At 43.5% G+C, this 24,649-nt stretch overlaps 1 protein-coding gene across 1 annotated transcript in view; it reads right to left on the bottom strand.

Annotated features, from left to right (window-relative positions):
• Nucleotides 1-24,649, bottom strand: part of LOC139169905 (bifunctional heparan sulfate N-deacetylase/N-sulfotransferase 4) — a 178,893-nt gene that overhangs the window by 73,957 nt on the left and 80,287 nt on the right. Inside the window, exon 4 of the mRNA XM_070756573.1 lies at nt 18,745-18,899. Within this exon, the coding sequence (XP_070612674.1) occupies nt 18,745-18,899 (155 nt within the window). The remainder of the gene's footprint in view (nt 1-18,744; nt 18,900-24,649) is intronic.

The following is a 24,649-nucleotide window of genomic DNA, read 5'->3' as shown; positions in this document are numbered from 1 at the left end:
CTCGGGATGAGATTCACGGGGGGAAAGGCGTACAGGAGACCTGGAGGCCAAGGTGACAGTAGGGCATTGGTCCCCTCTGCTCCTGGATCCGGAAACCGTGTGAAGAACCGCGGAAGCTGAGTGTTCTGGCCACTGGCAAATAGGTCCACTAGGGGAACCCCAAACCTCTGGGTCAACTGGTAGAACAGGTCTCGATCGAGTCACCACTCTGACGGATCCAGGGTCGTCCTGCTGAGCCAATCCACTGTGGAATTGCTGATCCCTGCGATATGTTCCGCGGTCAGTGACGCTAGATGGGTCTCGGCCCAGGTGAAGAGCCGCATAGTTTCCTCCATGAGACGTTGAGACCTCGTGCCCCCCTGATGATTCAGGTGGGCCCTGGTTGCTACATTGTCTGTTAAGATAAGTATGTGTTTGCCCTCTACTAGGGGGGCAAAGGCCAGCAGGGCTAGAAACACTGCTCTTAGTTCTAAGAAGTTGATATTGACCGAAGCCAATTCCTCTACTGTCCATTGTCCTTGGGCCATATGACGTCCCAGGTGGGCACCCCACCCGTATAAACTGGCGTCTGTGGTAAGAATGAGACGGTCCTGAGTACGAAAGGGGGAACCCTCCTGAATTGTTGCGGTGAGCCACCACTTCAACGACTCTTTGACTCTCCTTGGTAGGAAGATAATCCTTTGTGAGTGGCTGACCCTGGCCCTCTGGGCTGGCAAAAGAAACCACTGAAGGCCTCTTATATGGTGTCTGGCCCAGGGAACTATACCTATGGCTGACACCAGCGTTCCTAGCACTTTCGACAATAGCGCCAGCGGGGCCCGTCTGAGGCGAATCAAGCCGGAAACCAGACGATGAATATTCTCCTGTCTCTCGGGAGAAAGGGTTACCTTGCCTGATATGGTATTGATGATGGAACCCAGATGCTGTAGTCTGGTTGTTGGGGACAGCTGACTTTTCTCCACGTTTATAGTGAAGCCATGCGCTTCTAGTGTCCGTATTGTTCTGGCTAGGTCCTCTCTGGCCTGTCTGGGAGACCTGGACAAAATGATTATGTCGTCCAGGTAGGCCATCAGTCTGACAGAATGGGACCGAAGGCTGGCCGTCAGGGCGTCCAGCAACTTGGTAAAAGTCCGTGGGGCCGAGGAGAGGCCGAAGGGCATCGCCCTGTACTGGTAATGTACGCCTTCTGAACAGAACCTGAGGAATTCCCGGTGTGCCGGGTGCACAGGTACGTGGAGGTAGGCCTCCTTTAAATCTATTGAAGTCAACAGGTCCCTGGAACGTACCGAGGGAAGAATAGTCTGTAAGGAGTGCATATGGAACCTCCTGTATTTGATGTAGATATTGAGTTGTTTCAAATTCAGTATCATTCGGTATCCTCCTGAAGTCTTGGGTACCAGGAAGATCCTGGAGTAAAATCCCCTGCCAACTTCCTGCTGAGGTACCTGTTCGATTGCTTGTATTTCTAATAAATGGGCAATCTCCTTGCGGATCTGCTGCCTCTTGTGGAGGTCCCGAAGCCTCGGGCAACTTACAAAGCGATGAGGGGGAGGCCCCATGAATTCTAGACGAAGTCCTTCCGATACGGTGGCTAGAACCCACTTGTCCGAGGAAGTGAGCTGCCAGGAGGGGCTGAAGTGTTGCAGCTTCCCTCCTAAAGGTAGAGGCCCGGAGGAGTCATTTGGAACGACGATATCCCCTCTGGTTGCCTCCTCGAAAGGGCCGCCTGGACTGCTGGAAGCCTCTGGGACGATCCTGATAAGATCCGCGATCATTCCTGAATGATTGCTGGGAATATTGATTCTGGTGAAAACCTCTCTGCGCCTGTCCTTGTCCGGTAGAAGCATCCCAACGTGGGTTCTGCCGTCTAGTGTATGGAGTAAACCGACGGTCCTGGCGTGTATTGGACTTAAGGAGGACCTTCCTCTTATCCTTGTCCTCTATGAGGACTTTATCCAAAATGTCACCGAAGAGCATCGATCCCTGCAGCGGAGCTGATGCCAGGCGCCATTTGGATTTCAAGTCCGCTGGCCAATTCCTCAGCCACAAGAGACGGCGTGACGACAGCGTAGTGGCCATGCCTCTACTGGCAAACTTAGCTGTGTGTAGGGTGGCGTCGGCGGAAAACTCAGCTGCGGCCTGCAGTTTGCTGATATCCTGGCGAAGTCTGGCCTCCTCCGGGCCAAGGCGCGACTGCAGCTCCTGGAGCCACATGATGGAGGCCCTGTTGAAGAAGGAGGCTGCGGCAGCCGCTCTGAAACCCCAGCCCGCCATTTGGTGGGTCTTGCGTAATAGGGTTTCCGCCTTCCTGTCCTCTGGTTTCAAGCTCTGCCCCGTCTCTGATGGTACAAGGGCACTAGAAACCAGCGTGACTACCGGCTGGTCAATGGGGGGAAACTCCAAAAGTTTTTCCACCTCATCGTCGAATGTGTAGAACTTGCGCTCCAAATTCGAAGGGCCTTGAGCCGCTGCGGGGTGCTGCCAGGGTTTTTTAACTCCCTCAACAAAGATATGCGAAGCCGGGATGTGGTCCGACTCGGGTTGGGGTTCTCTTAAAAGGGAAGCAGATGTCTTGCCGGTCTCTGCTTCTGGTGTCTTGGCCGCTCCCTGCAGGTCCATTACCTACTTTGCCTTAAAAAGCAGAGTCCGAAACAGTGTGGGCTTAAACAGTCCAGCCACTGGCTGTTGTTCTGGGGTGTTCTCATCCTCTGAGAAATCGTATTCTTTATCACTGTCCTCGCCAAAGTCCGGATCCTCTGAAAGAGACCCCAAACCCGAGGGGGGCGGTATTGGCCAAAGGCTTCTTGCTTGGGTTTGAGGACGGTTCACCTGCTGACCTGTCCCGGCATTCACTCCTTGAGCATAGACATTTGCAAACATCTCCTGTAATTCTGGAGCCATGTGCTGCCACGAACCAGTCTGGGGGCGCAGCCCCGCCGCTGTAGGTGTAAATGTAGCAGAAGGTGCCTGGGTGCCCCTTCTTGGGAGCCCGGAAGGTTCAGGTCTAGTCCAGGACAAGGCTGGAGACGGGGCCTGTGGCAATGACATGAACTGTCCCTCTGGGGACCAGTCCCCCTCCTGTAGGGGCCCCAGGTGTCCAAAGGCTGACTGAGGGGTCCCAGGTTCAGGTGTGGTTGACTGCCTCTGAGTCAGAGGTACTGGAGAAGGGGAGAGGTGCAAGGCTGCCTCCAATTTCTTCTCTAGCACTTTTATGCGCTTTTCTGCCTCTTTTAATGAGGCCACCGAAGCAGGGGACTGGGAGGGCTTTGACCTCTCCTTATCCTTCCCCTTAGCCTTCTCCTTGCTCACCACTGGGGAACTGGCCTTCTCGGTATTGGGCTTATCCTCCATTGTACTCACAGCTCCGGTGGTTGTAATAGGAGTATTACGAGAAAATTGCCTCTCAACAGCTTCGTCACGATAGAAAAAATGGCTGCTGTTGCTGGCCTCGCCCTTGCGGCTGCGCATTAGAGCCATAGCCCAATTCGCGCCTCTCAGCTGCCGGAAGCCCTTCCGGTTGGCGCCCTTGCGCTCCGTGGGGGGGTCTAGCCAAAATGGCGCTGCCCAGCGTTTTCGCGGGTTTTGCGCTCACCCCCTCTTTCGCCGCGTCCTCGGGCTCACCCAGCCCGTTCTCGGCCCTCCGGGGCTCGCCCAGGCCAGCCGCGGCGATCCCAGCGCTGGCGGCTACGGCGGTGGCGGCGGCGGAAGTCTCTGCGGCATTCCTCGCCGCTTTACAGCTGATTCGGGCTCCGGCGCTGCCTGCGAGCCCCTCCGGGGGTCGCCGTTCTCCTCGAGCCTCCCAGTGGGGGGGGCGGACCCCCCCACCTTCGGCTCGCAACCCTTGTTTGACCGCTGGGGCCAGGGACTCCGGGCTGAGGTGCTCCTCTTGGGGGCAGTTCCCTCGGGGGGAAACAGCCCCTAAGGAGATCGTTGGGGGTGTTGTCCGCGGAGGACAGAGACCCCTTCCTCCAACGTTGATCACATCTGTAAGGAGACAAAAGAAAAAAGATTAAACTGGTAATACACCATTAAATTTATTCAGCAAAACTCAGTATGTCTCTACTCTGGGACTGAGTTTTTAAAACTGAGCTCATGGGGGGACTGCAAGGGGGCGGTAACTATTATTATGTAAATTTTTACTCAGTCTCTACCAATAGGATTGGTTAAATACCCATGTTGGACTCTCCTTCCAGATGCAGTGGAGAATATTCTCCCCTCTGGTTGGTGTGCCAGAGCTGCTTCTGTAAGGGCCTCTACTATATTCTTACTTTTGCATGTAAGGGCACTAGGGATATTCCAGTCAATGTCAGGCATGTTGAAATCACCCATAACCACAATATCCCCCTTTTTACATCAGATACATAATATCACATATACCTTAAAATATGTATATTATCACTTAAAAACAATAATATCATAACCTAAATTACATTTTAATTTTAATTTTATTATTCAATTTATCTCAATCTTCTCACCCTCCACTCCCCTCTATCTCAGGTGGCTATTCCACCTCTAATATCTACTTTCTTGCACCTTCTCTCCCCTTTCTTACCACCGTCTCCTTCTGCTTCCTTCTTCTCTACATCCCTTTCTACTCTCTCTCTTTTCTCTCCTTCTCTCATACTTCCAGTTTTGGTCTCCATACTATATAAAAAAAAATTGAGAGTCTGGAAAAAGTATAGATACAAAGTGTTGGTTATGACCTTTAAAGCCTTACGTGGCAATGGACCAGATTACCTCCGGAACCGCCTGCTACCACACGAATCCCAGCGACCAATAAGGTCCCACAGAGTTGGCCTTCTCTGGGTCCCATCGACTAAACAATGTCGTTTGGCGGGCCCCAGGGGAAGAGCCTTCTCTGTGGCGGCCGCGGCCCTCTGGAATCAACTCCCCCCAGAGATTAGAACTGCCCCACCCTCCCTGTCTTTCGTAAACTACTCAAGACTCATTTATACCGCCAGGCATGGCGGAGTTGAGATAGCTCTTCCCCCAGGCCATTACAAGTTATGCATGGTATGTTTGTGTGTATGTTTGGTTTTATAATAGGGGTTTTTAGTTGTTTTTATTATTGGATTGTACATGTTGTGTTTATTATTGTTGTTAGCCGCCCCAAGTCTGCAGAGAGGGGCGGCATACAAGTCCAATAAATAATAATAATAATAATAATAATAATAATAATAATAATAATAATAATAATAATAATAATAATTATTATTATTATTATTATTATTATTATTATTATTATTATTATTATTATTATAGAGGGTGATCAGGGGACTGGAGACTAAAACATATCAAGAGCAGTTGCAGGAACTGGGCCTAAATCTTATGCTAATCAATTGGAAAAAATTAACTGAGGTGGTAAAAGCAATGGGAAGCTTGGGAAGTAGTGAAGAAATGGAAATGGAGTAAGGGTGGGCTACTTGCCCAGATTGGGTGGAACTCAGTGGGGTAGCGAAAATGGAGCTCCACCCCAGAGCACCCAATTTGCACTGAAATATGTTGAAAGAAAATGCAGGGTGTCCTGCATAAGCCACACCCATAGTGTGGTAGTACAAATTTTGGTAGCCCTTCACTGAACTGGATCATTTTTGTACAGTCACAACCAAAAATTAGAAAATAAACTTAGAATAGTACTACATGGTAGGCAGAAATTCTTGAGCCAAAAGTAGTATAGGAAGTATACTAAAGATAGTAAATGTGCAAGTGCACACTGTTTGAGTCAATCTACAGCTCATTTCAACTGAGCCAAGAATTGAAAGGAATATATCTGTGAAATAGAAGATAGTGAAATAGCCAAGAAAGCGTATGGGTTAAGAACAGAATAGGTGAAAAAGGCTAAAGTTAAAAGAAATATAGCCTTGCAAAGAAAGGCAAAGGAAATATTTAAAAAATTCACTAAGTTAGGAATAAGAACAATGAAAAGGAAAGAACAAGCTGACTATTCGGTAAAAATAGAACAGAAGAGGTAATGGGAAAAGGGAAAAATGTTTCAAATGTTTAAATTTATTGTGATTTTCTTCCAAAAGGGCAGCCGTGATCAAATAGATCTTAAACAAGCAAGTGAGATGGTTACAATCCAAGGTAAGTAAAGTGATAGAAAATACTTGGCTACTATTGTATAAGGAAATCTCTAGTCTAGATAAATTACATTTTTCAAATACAGTGGTACCTCATCATACGAACTTAATTGGTTCCAGGAGGAGGTTCGTAAGGTGAAAAGTTCGTAAGATGAAACAATGTTTTCCATAGGAATCAATGTAAAAGCAAATAATGCGTGCAAATCCTTCAGGAAAATCCCAAACTTTAGAAGGGAGGCGAACAGAGGGCAGGGAGGAGCAGCTAAAGGGGGCGGGTGGAAGAAGCAAGGCTAGGCTAAAGGGTGAATGGGAAGGAAGAAAGGCAAGGGGGGCGCCCCTCCCTTTTCTTTTTTCAAAAGACACCGTTTCAGTGCCTTTGCAAGCATGCAAAATCTTTACTCCTCCAAGCTGTCCCTCCCTTTTCTTTCTTAAAAAGACACCGTTTCAGTGCCTTTGCAAGCATGCAAAATCTTTGCTCCTCCAAGCTGCCCCTCCCTTTTCTTTCTTAAAAAGACACCGTTTCAGTGCCTTTGCAAGCATGCAAAATCTTTGCTCCTCCAAGCTGCCCCTCCCTTTTCTTTCTTAAAAAGACACCGTTTCAGTGCCTTTGCAAGCATGCAAAATCTTTACTCCTCCAAGCTGCCCCTCCCTTTTCTTTTTTCAAAAAAGGGGAAAAAAAGAAACCCCTTCATCCCAGCAGCAGCTGCTTGGGTTCGTAAGGTGAAAATAGTTCGGAAGAAGAGGCAAAAAAATCTTAAACACCGGGTTCGTATCTTGAAAAGTTCATTAGAATAGGCATTCGTAAGATGAAGTACCACTGTATTTTCAAATATATTGTGGATATAAACTTTTTGAGAACATTGGGAAATCATGGCAGATGGTTATAGAGCAAACTTGGCAACTTTAAATATGTGAACTTCAATTTCCAGAATTCCCCAGCCAGCATGTTGTACTCCACAGAGGTTAAAGTTGCCAAGTTTGAAAAACACTGAATAGAGCATAGGATCAAAGAGCCTTCCAACTGCAACTATTATTCCTATCTCCAAAAATGGGGCGAAATGGGGTCTATTTCTGATCCTTGGCAAACTCCAAATTAAACAATTCATTTGTGATCTTTTAAAAAAGAAAAATACATTGAGTAGCAGAAGAGAATTAAGGTGGTTACATCAAGAACACGTTTCCCAGTATGATTTGCTCAATTCTTTGTACCTTATGATTCTTGTGCTTGTTTTTTATATATTGAGGTTTCTTTTGGATTTTTAAACCTAAAACTGTAATTTAGATTACTAAATATTAGATTTGTTACTATGTATTGTTTTTTTTACCATTGTTGTGAGCCGCCCTGAGTCTACGGAGATGGGCGGCATATAAATCCAATAAATCTAATCTAATCTAATCTTGATGAATTTATCTTGTCTTTTTTATGTACACAGAGAGCATATGCACCAAAGACAAATTCCTTGCACTTACCCAATAAAAAATTCTATTCTATTCCATTCCATTCCATTCCACTCCATATTCTACTCTACTCTACTCTACTCTATTCTATTCAGTCACACTATAGCTATGATGGGGAACCTATGGCACACATGCCACAGATGGCATGCGGAGCCATATTGGAGGGCATGCGAGGTGTTGCCCTTTGTCAGTTCCAGTGCAAATGCATGTGCTAGTCAGCTGATTTTCAGCCTTGGGGAAGGCTGTTTCTTCTGCCAGAGGTGAAACGCAAAAAAACACCCAACGGGCAAACCGGAAGTACACAAAAATGGACTTCCTGTTTACCCATTGGACTGTTTTTTGTACTTTGGAGGCTTCAGAGAAGGTTCCTGAAGCCCTGGAGTGTGAAAAACAGGCAAACCAGAAATTTGGAAAACGGTCTGGCTTGCCATGTACTGTTTTTCACACTCTGGGACTTCAGTAAATTTCTCTGATGGCTCTGGAGTGTGAAAAACTTCACAATGGGCAAACTGGAAGTCTGTTTTTCCAAACTTCCAGTTTGCCTGTTTTTTGGAATTGTGCACATGTGCAGGGAAGCATGGGGTGTGTACATGCATAGGGGGGAGGCTACACATGCAAACACACCCCATTGGCACACGAATCAAAAAACGTTCACCATCACTGAACTATAGTGTTCTCCCTATGGTTACAGGGGTTTTTTTTTTATAAAGAAAGTGCAATAACAATTTAGCACAGCAACTTTATGCTTCCAAGTAAATTCTTGGAAATAAAATATGTTTGCCCTCTGTTGATATAACAAGGCAATCTCTGTTGAATTGCTTTGAGTCTTGTCAAAAAAGGAGAGAGGTGAAATGTTGGCTGTCATTTGCCACCTTTCTGAATTAAAAGATTTACATAAGCTCTTTCTACTTTTAACACAAGGGCACTTTTTCTCCAAGTACCTTTTTTCTCAGGAAGGCAAGGAGATTCCCTGGGAGATTATTTTACTTTATTTCATTCTTACTGTGTCAGCTGTAGGCATTATTTGTGCCAAGGTACTGAGGACGGAAATGAATTGTTTAGCAATTTTCCACTGCAATTTTTCAGCCTTTAAAAGTATTACATTTTTTTTGTATCTTCACATATAACCGTGACAACACAGGTTTTGTACTGTTAATGATAAAATGTGAAATTTTAGAAATAATTTGAAAATAAACAACAACCCATTTTATAAAATCACATGATTTTGTCAGATGTATATAAAGGTGTTTTGAAATGTATGTTGGAAATATAATTCTAAAGAAGGTATTTTTTATAATCTTTGGTGGATTTGTAAGACGGAGTGGCTGTGGGTTTTGCCTCCCAAGGACAATCCCATCTGTCCATCCATCACCCTGGGGGGGAATTATTGACCCCCTCAGAGATGGTCCACAACTTGGGCGTCCTCCTCGATCCACAGCTCACATTAGAGAACCATCTTTCAGCTGTGGCGAGGGAGGCGTTTGCCCAGGTTTGCCTGGTGCACCAGTTGCAGCCCTATTTGGACCGGGACTCACTGCTCACAGTCACTCATGCCCTCATCACCTCGAGGTTCGACTACTGTAACGCTTTCTACATGGGGCTACCTTTGAAAAGTGTTCGGAAACTTCAGATCGTGCAGAATGCAGCTGCGAGAGCAGTCATGGGCTTCCCCAGGTATGCCCATGTTACACCAACACTCTGCAGTCTGCATTGGTTGCCGATCAATTTCCGGTCACAATTCAAAGTGTTGGTTATGACCTTTAAAGCCCTTCATGGCATTGGACCAGAATATCTCCAAGACCGCCTTCTGCCATATGAATCCCAGCGACAGATTAGGTCCCACAGAGTGGGCCTTCTCCGGGTCCCGTCAACTAAACAATGTCTGTTGGCGGGCCCCAGGGGAAGAGCCTTCTCTGTGGCGGTCCCAACTCTCTGGAACCAGCTCCCCTCAGAGATTAGAACTGCCCTTACCCTCCTTGCTTTTCGTAAACTCCTTAAAACCCACCTTTGTCGTCAGGCATGGGGGAACTGAGATATCTCCCCCGGGCCTATACAATTTATGTATGGTATATTTGTATGTATGTCTGCTTAATAATGGGGTTTTTAAAATATTTTATATTGTAAATTATTAGATTTGTCATGAACTGTTTTATTGTGTTGTGAGTCGCCCCGAGTCTACGGAGAGGGGTGGCATACAAATCTAATTAATAATAATAATAATAATAATAATAATAATAATAATAATAAAGTGAATAAATATTAGGGACATACCAATATTATAATGCAGAAGATGAATATAAAATTGAAAGTTGAGTTTTATAATTATTGGATAAAGAGTTGGAAAAAAAGATTTGGAACTTTGTCATATATGGCAATGTTCCAAATTTTATATGCACAGAAATGTAAAAATATATCAATCCCTATAATAGAAAAAAATGGATGGAATAAGTGCTTGCAGAGACAGCAAAATTAGCTATTTAATAAAAGTAAATAATATATCCAATTTTGTTTTTAACCTGGAAACCATTTCTGGACTTGAGATAAAAATGCCCCTGAAATATTAATACAGTATTGGGTTTTGCTGATTAAATTAGCTTGTTGTTAGATAAGTGGTTGCTAGTTAAGATGAAATGGGATCACACTTCTCAGACAAGTCACTATGGACAACTCACCATGGACAACTCACTGCAGGACAATTTGCCGTGGCCAATTCATTACCTGAAGATTCACTGCAGGAAAATTCAGTATAATTATTTAAAATAATTTAAATAAATATTTTAATTTTGTTTTGTCCTTCATTTCAGAGATGGGTTTCAGCAGGTTCTGACCAGTTCTGGAGAACCAGTAGTGGAAATTTTGTGTAGTTTGGAAGAATGGTAAATACCACCTCGGACTGGCCTCGTCCCCAGCTATTCTCTGCCTCCAGAATCTGAGCTGATTGAGAGGAAATGGGGATTTTGCAGTAACCTTCCCCTGGAATGTAGAGGGAATGGAGATATTATAGTATCCTTTCCCCTGCCATGCCCACCAAGCCACGTTCCCCAAGCCACAGTATGCCCACCTAGCCATGCCCATAGAACTGGTAGTAAAAAAATATTTAAAACCCACCCCTGCCTCCTTTGACATCCTTTCTTTAATTATTCTATATGACTATCTTTGGAAATTCTTAATCATCCAGGGCATTAATTGACCCAAAGGTGCTTTTTCAAGAGGCAAGTGGACTTTGTCCAAGTTTTCTTTGAAGACATTTCATTCCTCAACCAAGATGCTTTTTCTGTTCTGACTAGATGATGGGGAATTGAAGCATTTATATGCCTGGCAGACAGCTGGTCATTTGCATTATTTTAGAGAATCATTGAGGCCCCCTGGTGGTTTATCTATTTTGTCAGGGTCACCTGAGTAGTGCAAATGGGTGTGGAGCTTTCTTGGAACTGTTGAAAGAACTGTGTTGTAAACTGAAGACAGATGATGGCATATCTTTCCCTCTCTATTGAGAGAGGGATGTTCAATTTTGACATAGATGGCCTCTTTAGTGTCTCTTTCAAATCAGCAATCAAAACTGTCAGTGTCTCTTTCAAATCAGCAATCAAAATATCTGACATTGCTGTCTTCAAAAGAGTGGCCGTTGTCTGCTAAATCTTGTTCTGATGGGTTTGTTCTCCCATGTTGTGCTACCTGTATGTGTTTATGAAGTGGTTGTTTTGTTTTCCCAATGTACAGATCTGCACATGGTTCACCGCATTGTAGTGCATATACCATGTTGCTCAGTTTGTGTCTGGGTGTTTTATCCTTCGGGTGGACAAGCTTCTACCTTAGTGTACTCTGTATTTGAAGCAGTAGTGGATTTTAAGATCCATTGCTATAGAAGCAACAACCTCTGCACAGAAGCCTCCCGGATGGGTGGGCAGAGCCTCCCACCATCATTGCTACTGGTTTTCAGAACCAGACTGAACTGGGAGCAACCCACCACTGGTTTGAAGTGTGGATGTATGTTTTGTTGGCTGAAGATCCTCCTGAACTTTTCCAATATTCCTGCAACATATGACAATGTTTCTTTGTTTATTGTGTTCTTCTTTGTCTTTTATGGAGGAGCTGCTGCTGGGTCTTTGATATAGGCCCAGGTCTTTGAAGAAGATACAGTTGCCTGTTGAAAAAGGACTTTTCACATTCTGTTTGACTACTTCCTCAATATTAGTGGTCCCATAGTGAGTTGTTCCATGGCGAATTGTCCCACAGCAAGCTGGCTGTGGGGAATTGGCCATAGTTAGTTGACTGAAACGGGATGACTGTGGTGAGTTGGCTGTGGCAATTTGACGTAGACCCTTATTAAGATTGCAAAGGCAAAATTGAGGCTGTAATTTTATTTTGTATTTTACTGCATTAAAAAAAGTTGGAAGCTTATTTTTCTTTTTCCTTTTACCCTACACTTCAACTTCCTCTCTCTTTCTCTTTTCCATTTCCTTAGTATCTTTATCTTATTTGCATTTTATGTCATAATAATCTTAATTAAAAAATAAATAAGAGAAATTTTGGAAATGTTGACCAAAGAAGAGCCTCCACACAGTATTTTGGACATAATGTTATAACATAACATTACCAAATTTACCCCTCATTGCCTAATTTGTTGAAGCATCTCCCAGCAAATCCCCAATGTGGTGTCTTCAGGTACTGTATGTTACACCTAGTATGTCAAAAAGAATTCACATTTGGGTTCACCAAATGCAAATACTGGGTGATTTTGTCTTAACATCTCTGGAAGATAATAAGTTAACAAAGGCTGTTTTCTAGTACTAAAACTTCATGCTTCAAATTAAAATGTGATTGGAAATGCCAATAGATACAATACTACAATACTATACTATTTGTCTGAAGATTCTGCAATGAAAAACTAAAATAGGTTCATTCAATATAACTTTAATCTGCAGTTAAATTTACTGCTGGCAGCAGGTCACTTCCTGCCATTTTTTATTCAAATTCTCATTTTCCTACTAGTTATTGAGAAGAAAAAACATTTGACAGGAAATGGAGGCAACAATAAAAGCCAAGAAGCTTTTTACAGTGATGCAAGTACAGTAGTACCTCTAGATACGAGCTGCTCCACATGCGAGTATTTCAAGATACGAGCCACGAGGGGAGAGAAATTTCTGTTCCAGACCCGAGCTCAAATTCGGGATACGAGCCGAGCATCCACTAGGTGGCGCAAGAATCCTTGCTTTTGGTTATCTCGGAAGGGAAAAACAAAGGCTAAAGGCATTTGTTCCAGATACAAGTTGCTCGACATACAAGCTCCCTTCTGGAACGAATTATACTCGTATCTAGGGGTACTACTGTATAAATATTTTGTGTCATTGCTGAATGTAATTATCCTTCCACAAAAGACTGGTGTGCTTACAATTACATGGCTGTTTGTCAGAAACATCTTGCTTTCACCCAGTAAATAGTAGTTTTCAGATAAACAGTGGCTTTGCTTTCTGAATTTTTCCCTTCAAAATGATATATTTATTTAAGACTGCTAGAACCATGCACTCACCTTTTGGGGCAATAATTCAAAGTGCATTTTAGCAGCTTGAGATGAGAAATAACTATTATCATTGTCCATTACTATGCCATGGGCATAATAATTTCATAATGATTCAGGGAAAAAGTGCATACTCTGGACATGACTGAGGCAATTTCACATTCTTCTCTGGGGATATGTTTATTCAAAAATAAGTTCATTCAGCTCAATGAAGCTTGCTTTCAAGTAAATGTGCTAACACGATAGCCTGAAAGTGCAATCATATACATGTCTATTCATAAGTAGGATGAATGTATCTGTCAATTTTGATTTGTCATTTTTCCCAGGCTTTATTTTATTCTGCTGCCACAAGAGCGTCTTTGCTAGAACATTCCTACTATGTCAACCGTAAGTTGAATTTCTATTAACCAGGATACGGTCTGGTTGTTTGAATTTGCACCAAGTGAAAACATGAAGCTATAGTTCTTGAAAACAGTATTGAGGTTCGTATTTATTTTTTCAATTGTAATAATGCAAGAAGTATATCATAATTATTTGAGTACTAATTGCAAGAACATAAACTGCTTTAACAAGTTCTTTCTCCAGGGAAGGTTTCCAAGAAAGCTCAGGAGCCTTAGGATAGAATATCATTAAATAGTATTTAACAATTCCTTATTTATTAAAGGTCTTTATATTCTGGAATAAAAGGTTGCTTAAAAATTGAAATGGAAGACGTTCTTATGATTCTCATGAACAGATAGTGATAGCAATACAATGTTGAAAAGATCCTTTTTAGATGACTAGCATAATGGTGCCATGCTAACAAAAATGAATAGCAACTAAAATAGGAGAGAGATTATATTCCTTATAGCATTATTCCTATTGTGTCTCTAGCAAGTGAGGGAAGGTCTTGGCATATTCGGGTTTCTTAATTAATAATAATAATAATAATAATAATAATAATAATAATAATAATAATAATAATTATTATTATTATTATTATTATTATTATTATTATTATTTATTAGTTTTGTATGCCTCCCCTCTCCGCAGACTCGGGGCAGGGGCTCACAACAAGAATAGTAACAATATAACAATGTAACAAATCTAATATTTAAAAAAAACATCTAAAAAACCCATCATTAAAAAAACATACAACACAAGCATACCATACATAAACTATATAAGCCTGGGGGAGGTCTCTCAATTCCCCCATGCCTGGTGATATAGGTGGGTCTTAAGCAATTTACAAAAGACAAAGAGGGTGGGGGAAGTTGATGCTAGAGGGCCGGGGCTGCCACAGAGAAGGCTCTTCCCTTGGGTCCTGCCAGATGACATTGTTTTGTCGACGGAATCCGGAGAAGGCCAACTCTATGGGATTCATATGGCAGAAGGCGGTCCCAAAGGTATTCTGGTCCGATGCCATGTAGGGCTTTATAGGTCATAACCAATACTTTGAATTGTGACCGGAAACTGATCAGCAGCCAGTGCAGGCCACAGAGTATTGGAGAGACATGGGCGAATCTAGGTAACCCCATGATAGCTCTTGCAGCCGCATTCTGCACGACCTGTAGTTTCCGAACACTTTTCAAAGGTAGCCCCATGTAGAGAGCATTGCAGTAGTCAAACCTCGAGGTGATGAGGGCATGAGCGAACTGTGAGCAATGACTCCCTGTCCAAATATGACCACAACTGGTGCACCAGGCAAACCTGTGCAAAAGCCCTCCTCGTCACAGCCAAAACATGGTGCTCTAATGTTAGCTGTGGATCGAGGAGGACACCCAAGTTGCAGACCCTCTCCGAGGGGGTCAATAATTCCCCCCCAGGGTAATGGATGGACAGATGGAATTGTCCTTGGGAGGCAAATCCCACAGCCACTCCGTCTTGTCAGGGTTGAGCTTGAGCTTGTTGACACCCATCCAGACCCCAACAGCCTCCAGGCACCAGCACATCACTTCCACTGCTTTGCTGACTGGACATGGGGTGGAGATCTATAACTGGGTATCATCAGCATACTGATGAGACCTCACCCCATGCCCTTGGATGATCTCACCCAGCGGTTTTATATAGATATTAAATAGCAGGGGGAGAGCACCGATCCCTGAGGCACCCCACAAGGGAGCAACCTAGAGGTCGACCTCTGACCCCCCACTAACACCAACTGCGACCAACCAGAGAGGTAGGAGGAGAACAATAGAAGAACAGAGCCTCCCACTCCCAACCCCTCCAGCCGGCACAGAAGGATACCATGGTCGATGGTATCGAAAGCTGCTGAGAAGTCAAGAAGTACCAGGACAGAGGACAACGGGTTTGCATGTATTATTTGCTTTTACATTGATTCCTATGGGAAAAATTGCTTCTACTTACAAACTTTTCTACTTAAGAACCTGGTCACAGAACGAATTAAATAGTTAAATATTTGAGAGGCTGTCACAAAAAGGAGGGCGGGGGGCAACTTATTTTCCAAAGCATCAGAGAGCAGGACAAGAAACGATAGAAACTAATCAAGGAGAGAAGCAACCTATAAGGAGAAATGTCTAATAATGAGGACAATTAACCAATGGAACAGCTTATGGGTGTTTCATCACTGGAAGTTTTTAAGAAGAGACTAGCAGACATCTCTCTCAAATGGTAAATGTTTGAGCAGGAAATTAGTAGAAGACCTCCAAGGTCCCTTCCACTTCTATTCTGTTTGATATTGTATAGTGACACCAAAGAAACCAATTTTCAACCTGATCATCTCATATTTGACAATACTGAATTTATACCAGCTCATTTCTCTGATATTTCATGTGGCTATCCAACACAGACATTTGCTTACTCTACTGCCTGCCTCAGAACTAGGGTTCCTATTATCATATTGTTGTTCCAGTGGTGGGATTCATTTTTTTTTACTGCCTTGTTCTGTGGGCATGGCTTGGTGAGCTGGACGTGGCAGGAGAAGGATACTGTAAAATCTCCATTCCCATCCCACTCCAGGGGAAGGTTACTTCAAAATGCCCATTTCCTCCTGAGAGGGACTTGGGAGGCAGAGAATAGATGGGGCGGGCTCAGTCAGAGGTGGTATTTACCATATCTCCAAACTACTCAAAAGTTCCACTATCGGTTCTCCAGAACTGGTCAGAACCTATGAATACTACCTCTGTTGGTCCCTATTTGACATGTTTGAGACACTTCACATAGAATTTTCTTGGTGAGCTTTTTAAGAAGTAGGTTGCCAGGTCTTTCTTCAACACTGTAACTCACTATACTAGCTATCAATCTTATCCAGCTAAAAGGTTGACCATAGTGCTCTTTCCTTAATTATCTTAGTATAGATAACTCCTTCCTAGAACATGTGTACCCCTGAAATGTTGGTAAACTTAAACCACAAGGAGGGTTTTTTTATCATATACATGTTACATATACATCTGCGGTACTATTATTCTACAACAAAGTGTCAGCTTATCAAGCCATAGAGATCAATTTTATATTCTCTTATTACTATATAACTCCAACTTCTTTGTGAAATATAATATTGTTAAGTTTTGCTTGGCAGCAGGGAAAATCTTCAGGGAACTGATTGCCAGCTAGAGTCAATCAACGTCAATATGTTTCATGTCTAATTATTATATTGTTACCCTAATTTCAAGTTGTGCACTTGTGCAGTTTTGGTTACCATGGCTTATTCTATAGGTTTTAAAGGAAAAAGAATACAGATTTACACATTTTATCTCTCCATGTTTTAATTCTATATTTATCATTCTTAGAGATTTTAGCTACAGATGCTGTTTTAATTTCTTAGTTTTTACCTTAATATTGGTAAAAAACTGAAACAAATTTATTGTAATGATATCACATCCCTTCATACTGATCTGTAGACTTTCATGGACAATATTAAGTTTGTAGTTTAGAGTAGGTGTCAGATTTGAAACTAGTCATAGACATCTAACAAAATCAACCCTCCAGATGTATCAGAAATACAATTTCTAGAATTTTTAGCCATCATAATCTTTGACTGATTTGGATATGAATTTCGGAGATTGAAATTTCAAAATAATTTAATGGTATCAGGTTTGAAAAGTATTTTTAATGCTAAGGGTATGGTCTGCGCTTGAATCAAAAGACAGGAAACTATAAACCCATCTAGAAGGCTTTTCAGACACTCTTTCTTGACTATTGTTTTCAAAATGTAGTGGTAATATTAATTTACAATAATGTTTCTGTCTCTCTTGCTTTTCTCTCTCCATCTCTCTCCCCTTCCTTCCTTCCCTCCCTCCCCCCCCCTCTCTCTTTCTCTTTCTCTCAGCAGCGGGTGAAGAAAGAAAGTGCTCTAGGAGGGTGGAAGGCCTGGGCTGGCAGCAGCATGTCCCCTGTCATGGGCAGCTCCACCAGTGTGCTTGGGAGCCCTATGGTGTTTCCACAGTGATGGCACTGGAGCATTAATGGGGGACTAGTGAGTACAGGGCAGGCGGCAGTTCATCTTCATGCATAGAGGTCAGGTGAGGGGAGGGGGTCCCCCACCCCTGGTGCCCCACTTCCATGCAATCTACTGCTGCCAAGTGGGCTCATTCACACCGCCCACTTTGCTTGTGAGGCCGATGGGCTGGAAGCCACACTGGTGCCCAGCAAAGAAGTGCAGTGGAGCAGGGTCAGGGCAGTACAGCCTAGTGTGCTTTCTCTTGCCCCATTCTCGATCCCGGAGGGTTGTTTATCCCCACCCTACCGATCCTCCATACAAATCGCCCACTCCATTTCTGTAAAGGCAGAGCCCTGTAGGGTGATCCAGAAAGGGGAGGGGGATACCATAGAAAAGGCTGCCTTCCACCTGTGCCTGCTCCACAGGGCTTGGGGCTCCAAAGAATCCCACTGGCTTCCCACCAGGCCACCTGAATATACTGTATTTAGAAAACAGTATTCATCATTATCATTATCAAAATAAATACAAAATAAAGCCAAAAATAGGAATTCCTAATTCATGAATTGGAACATAATTTACTCTGCCAATAATATATTTGATAAATAATAATAATAATAATAATAATAATAATAATAATAATAATAATAATAACAGCAGCAGCAGCAACAACAACAACAACAATTATGTATTCTAAATATATTGTGGAGCTGGTCATCACTGAGATAAATCCAGAGATCTCTTTCTGAGGATGGAACTGCTTCTTTCTGAAATACCCTAAGATTCTTCAAAATATGTTCAAAGCAAAGAGGACTAGGAAGATTTTCAAGATATGAAAAAAGGAATCAAAACTGTGTAACCATTTTTGTCTGTTTTACGTTATTTATATGCATCTATCCAATGTTAATTACCCTAACATATAAAATGATAATCTAAGATTCCATATACTATGTTTTGAATTAAAATAAAGCAGTATCTGTTGTGAAAGTGATTTGAAATATAAGGTTGATTATGATTATGGACAAAATTCTCTACTTGAAGGAATGTCCAATTCAAATTTGATTTCAAAATAAAGAATTATGCGAAGAAACTCATATAGTCAGAGATAGTGCACAGGCATAAGTCATTGGAAGTATCTGATTCATAATCAGGAAAACCAAACTGACCAACTTTTCTTACCAAATATATTTTTTACAGTATATCAGACCTACAGCAATATTCTTACCCTCATTTTATTTCAAAAAGAATTACAGTAAAATGTTGAGGGGGCAGCCAATTTTGCATCTCTCTATATATATATTAGAGATACTCACTAGTGCAAATTCCTTGTTCAGAATCATCTGCTCCACTAGTGAAGATTCATTATGGAACAGATGAGGTTGCATGTGGCTCCACATGTGAGGAAACCACCAGAATTCATCTACAGACCCCAACAACAAGTCATCTCCTTCATCTTCTTCAACAGTTCCTAAGAAATGAAAGGCAAATGTTACATTACAAACAACGTGAAGATATAACTTATTTTCAGATCTGTGATAGTATAAAATATATTAGTTTTGGAGTCCTGTTTATGTTGCTGCGTGTTTAATGAAAATTCATATAAAATTTAAAGGCAGTATCAAAAAAGAATTGTTACCAAAATGAACTAATGTGCTTAGCACATATGTCTTCAATGGTTTGGAATGCCTTCATATAATGCATTAAAACACCAGGAATTCTGGGATAAAATATATTGGATTTTGTAGAATCTAAGAAACCTTTTTTTGCATTGAATCCTATACCGAAACCAATTATAAGGTCCTGCCTAACAGGAAATATACATGCTTAGAATCTACATGCATATTTGAGATAGGCTGCATTCACGTGAAAAAAAAAAAGCTTTGTGCATTGCCTTGCACTTCATGGTCTGTAAGAAATTTGTAAGCTGGATTTGACATTCTGTAGTTTCCAAGAAAAATTTCAATATCCTTGAATGCTTTTCAGGCAATTTTCCCTGACCCCACTAACAGATCTTCAAACTGCTTGTCATTGGTGATGTATTTGATCTGTGGATCAACAAAAAATGTCTTCCTTAATTTTGTTATCAGATATTCTTGTAAAGATCCATTTCAAATATTGAAAACTTTTACCCATCTTGTTTATTATTTTTATGAAATTTTTCATCCATCCAAGTTTTATATGAAGCCAATGCAAAAATACCTTTGTCAGACCAACAAGTGGTTCATGTGCCATATAGACCAACAAGTGGTTCATGTGTTCATGTTCTGTCCTGGAACTAAATTCCTTCAGAGTGGCCAATTCTTTGTCATATTATGAGTTTGTCTTGCATGGCTGTCCCAATCATATACTGTATGTAGTAACAATACATGGTATATCCAATCTGAATTCAAGCAGTAGAGACACACTTTTTAAATCTCCACAGATATTCTAGTTTTACTAGGTGTGCTTCAACAACAGTTATGTGTTTTCATATCTTTCTTTCATGTGTACAACATAACCAATGAATGGTGTACATTGCCAAAACAGATGACTTCTATAAAACAGTACATGATAGGTTAAATTACAGGTTACTTTCATAATTAGCAGCCAAATATCCATAAAATATATCCAAAAGTGTTCAGGAAACAAAAACTTTATTGTCCCGTATTATTATTATTATTTAATATTATTTGTTCATAACAATGTGAAGTCACAGCTACCAGTTCTTAAGCTGATCATGGGCTTCTTATGCAACAAGTTCTTCACAGAAACCTAGGATTCATAATGTATCCACAGAGTTTAGTGCAGCCTTGTGTAATGGATGGACGTTTTGTCAATGCTCAGATTTCCTAAGTATCATCTAAGACGGTTTTGGTATGGCACCCGATGTACCACTAGGACCATTACTAGGATTGGTAGTTTATGCCACAACATTTCAATTTTGATTTTCAGATGCTGTTACTTTGTGATCTCTTCCAATTCTTTGTCTTCTATCCCTGATATTGCCACAACAATTACTCACACGCTCTTCTTTTCAACCAGAGTTATATTTGGTCGTGTTATCAGTCTATATTCAAAAATCCTACAATATTTTACCCTACTCATTTTTAAATTATTTTTCAACTAAATATTCCCACAATTTTTCAATACTGGTCCATGGTCCAGTGAATCATTTTGGTCACTTTGTGTTGTCATTGTTTGTACAATTAGTTTGTACAATCTTCTTGCATGAGCCCAATATAAAAAAAATATTGTATCTTCTGTGTCTCTGCACATTTTAAATGTATTCGCAAATTTAAAATAAAGAAGTAAAAATTATTGATTTAATGAATTTTCAATTCTACTCTTGATTGCATTAATTTCAATAGCTTCCTCTTGGGCTGTCAGAGTCAAAGTTACTTTACTTTTTTCATGTCGTAATTGCAATCCAGGTTCAGTCTTTATCCACTTTCCCCTCAATCTTTTGTAGAAATTGTCTATGAAAAACTTTTCCTTGCCATTCCTTTTACATAATTTTGATATTCACTTTATTTAATGTATACAGTGGTACCTCAAGATACGAACCCCTCGTCTTACGAACAACCCAAGATACGAACCCGGGGTTGAGAAAATTTTGCCTCTTCTTACGAACTTTTTTCGTCTTACGAACGCCAAACCCGAACTTCCGGGTTCGGCATTCCGGAGGCTACTGGGAAGCCCCTCAGCCCAGCTGTCACCTTTTAAAACAGCTGGGGGGCTTCCCAGCAGCCTCCCGAAGCCGAACCCGGAAGTTTGGGTTTGGCGTTCGGCTTCGGGAGGCTGTTTAAAAGGTGACAGCCGGGCGGCAGCGGCGGCAGGTTGGGAGGCCGCTTTGGGTTTTTGGCTGGAGGTCCAGCGCTGGGGGAGGGAGTCAGGAAGGTCCTCCTGCTCCCCCCCTCAGCAAAAAACACAAAGAGGGTCTGCCGCCGCATGACAGGCAGGGCGGAGCAGCGTGGAGCAGCGTAAGTCTGAAACTGCCAGCAGCTTCAGCTTCCCATTGCTCCACGGGCGACCGCCTTTGTATTTTTGGCTGGGGGGGGAAAGCAGGAGGTGCAGGATCGGGCCGGCGGCGGGCACAGGGAGAGGCAGCAGGTCTGCATCCTGGGCGGGTGGCGGGCGAGGAGGCGCGACCGAGCGGACCCGGCTCAGGCTCCGGCTAGGACGGGGCGGGCAGCAGCTGGGCACTGCGGGGAGGGTGCGTCCGACTCGGGGCTGGCGGCACCCGACGCAGCGGGGAACATCAGCGTGGGAGGCAGGAGAGGACCAGGCAACCGGAGCAGCGTCGCCGCCGCTCCCGGCTTGGTTTCCCTTGCCACCGCAGGCAACGCGTGCTGTGATCTTCCCGGCCGGCAAGGCTCAGTGACGGAAGGCAGCTGCTGGGCCGGGCTTGATCTGCTGAGGCTGGCTGAGCCGGAAGATCGCTCCCGGCTTGGCTTCCCTCGCCAGCGCAGGCAACGCGTGCTGCGATCTTCTGGCTCAGCCAGCCTCTGCAGACGGGAAGATCTTTGGGGAAGGCGGCCGCAGGGGGAGGAGGTGGAGAGACAGGATAACTTTGCACCGCTTCAGAGACCGTTTCTTTCCTGCTGCCACTATCTCCTTGAAGGTTTTCCCAACAAAGCGCTGCGCTGGGCTCCGAAGTGGCGCAAAGTTCTCCCTGCCTCCTCTGCGGCCACCTTCCCCAAGGAGCCTCCCAACCGCAGAGGAGGCAGGGAGAACTTTGCGCCACTTCGGAGCCCAGTGCAGTGCTTCGTTGGGAAAACCTTTAAGGAGATAGTGGCAGCAGGAAAGAAACGGGCTCCGAAGCGGTGCAAAGTTATCCTGTCTCTCCACCTCCTCCCCCTGCGGCCGCCTTCCCAAAGGAGCCTTCTGGCTGCCCAGGGGGCGGGGTTAGCTTTGTGCCGGGGGAGCGGGGGCTGCCACCCGAGCGCTCTTGCCCAGCGGGAGGCGAAGCACTGGGGTGGGGGTGGGGCTGTCGGGACACCTCCCACCCTAGCACTTTGAATCCCGCCGGCTTCTGCCAGACACGGGCGATGAGGGGGAAGCTTCTGCCCAAGTGCTCTTGGCCGGCGGGATTCAAAGTGCTGGGGTGGGGGGTGTCCCAACAGCCCCACCCCCCACCCCAGTGCTTCGCCTCCCGCTGGGCAAGAGCGCTCGGGTGGCAGCTTCTGCCAGACATGGGCAATGAGCGGGACGAGCGGCGTGGAAGCCGATGGCTGTGGCAGCTGCTGCAAGAGGCTTCCATGCCGCTCGTCCCGCTCATTGCCCATGTCTGGCAGAAGCTTCTGCCCGAGTGCTCTTGGCCAGCGGGATTCAAAGTGCTGGGGTGGGGTGGGGGGCTGTCGGGACACCTCCCACCCCAGCACTTTGAATCCCGCCGGCCAAGAGCACTTGGGCAGAAGCTTCTGCCAGACACGGGCGATGAGGGGGAAGCTGCCACCCGAGCGCTCTTGCCCAGCGGGAGGCAAAGCACTGGGGTGGGGGGTGGGGCTGTCGGGACACCCCCCACCCCAGCACTTTGAATCCCGCCGGCCAAGAGCACTTGGGCAGAAGCTTCCCCCTCATCGCCCGTGTCTGGCAGAAGCTTCTGCCCGAGTGCTCTTGGCTGGCGGGATTCAAAGTGCTGGGGTTTGAGGCGTCCCGACAGCCCCACCTCCCACCCCAGCACTTTGAATCCCGCCGGCCAAGAGCACTCGGGCAGAAGCTTCTGCCAGACACGGGCGATGAGCGGGACGTCACTTCATTCCTCCACGTCACTTCACCGCTTCGCCGCTCCTTGTGGCTGGGGGGGGAGTTAGGAAGGTCCTACTTCTCCCCCCCCCAGCCAAAAACTCAAAGCCTATCTCCTGCCACACGGCTGTTTTAAAAGGTGACAGCCGGGCGGCAGCGGTTTTTTTGCGGGGTTTTTTTGTTGTTGCACGGATTAATTGACTTTACATTGTTTCCTATGGGAAACAATGTTTCGTCTTACGAACCTTTCATCTTACGAACCTCCCCCCGGCACCAATTAAGTTCGTATCTTAAGGTACCACTGTATTTAATAAGTTTCAATTTTGAACTTGCATCAATGCTTGGCTATCTTTTACATAATCAGTCAAAACACACTCTTTTTGATTGAGTTAGACTTAAAGAAAACCTTTGCTTCCATTTCTGAGGAATGGGTATAATCTATCCATATTATATTACAGGAATGAAATATAAGATCAATAGTTATGAATTATTTTTGTTTTTTAGTTCAAATTGTCTAGCTCAGCTTATGTTCAGTTAATAATTCTTACAGTGTATCGTATCATAGATATGGGCCAACTATTGACAGCTTTGATAATGTTTCAACCATTCAATTTTGTCTTTACCCCAATTGTCTTCTCACCCTTTGAACATACAGCATTGTTTACTAATCACCTTTTTCAAATTTGTCCACACATTTTGTTATCCAACTATAAAACACTCAGATACTTATAGGCTTCATTCATCCCAATTACTCTTGAGATTTGGCCATTTGGCATTTCAATTCCATTACTGTTTGTGATTGATTGATTGATTGATTGATTGCTACTGTAACACATTTTTCTAGGTCAAATTCTGTATCTGTATTAAAAAAATTATTACAATGTTTGTCAATGACTGGATTTCAATTTCTGATTTTCCATAAAACTTCATATCATCCATAGAAAGCAAATGAGAGATTTCATTAGCATTTTTTGCTGCTTGGTAGCCAAGATTCCCCCTGAACTGAAAGGGCAATCATAGCAATTACAAGATAATAAGGGTGATAATAAATTACCCTGGAGGATTTTATAATGGTTTGTCACACAGGTAGCCGGAGGTTCAGACTGGATTTGGCATTTTTTGTCTACTTATTAAGGATAGTCAGATATGCATTTTTGATGATGTTACATATACCGTTGCAGGATGTAACCTTTTCTGAGTAAAGCAAAGGTCCATCTAATCATGTCTTGTCTCCATCATAGTGATAAATCCAATCCTTTGGAAGCTCTCTTATGAAGGCAACTATTATTTATTATTATTGTCTATTAATTACAGGTTAATGAAAGTGCAGAAGAGAGCAACCAAGATGATAAGTAAAACATATGAAGAGAGGTTGCAGGAACTGGGCAAGGCTAGTCTAGCAAAGAGAAGGACAAGGGGAGACATGAGAGCAGTGTTTCAATACCCAAAGGGCTACCACAGAGAGGAGGGAGTCACATTGTTTTCCAAAGCACC

This window comes from Erythrolamprus reginae, chromosome 7 (assembly GCF_031021105.1).
Source record: "Erythrolamprus reginae isolate rEryReg1 chromosome 7, rEryReg1.hap1, whole genome shotgun sequence".
NCBI classification, from domain to species: Eukaryota; Metazoa; Chordata; class Lepidosauria; order Squamata; family Dipsadidae; genus Erythrolamprus; species Erythrolamprus reginae.
Note: the sequence above shows the minus strand (reverse complement) of the source record. Positions and strands in the feature narration are given on the sequence as shown.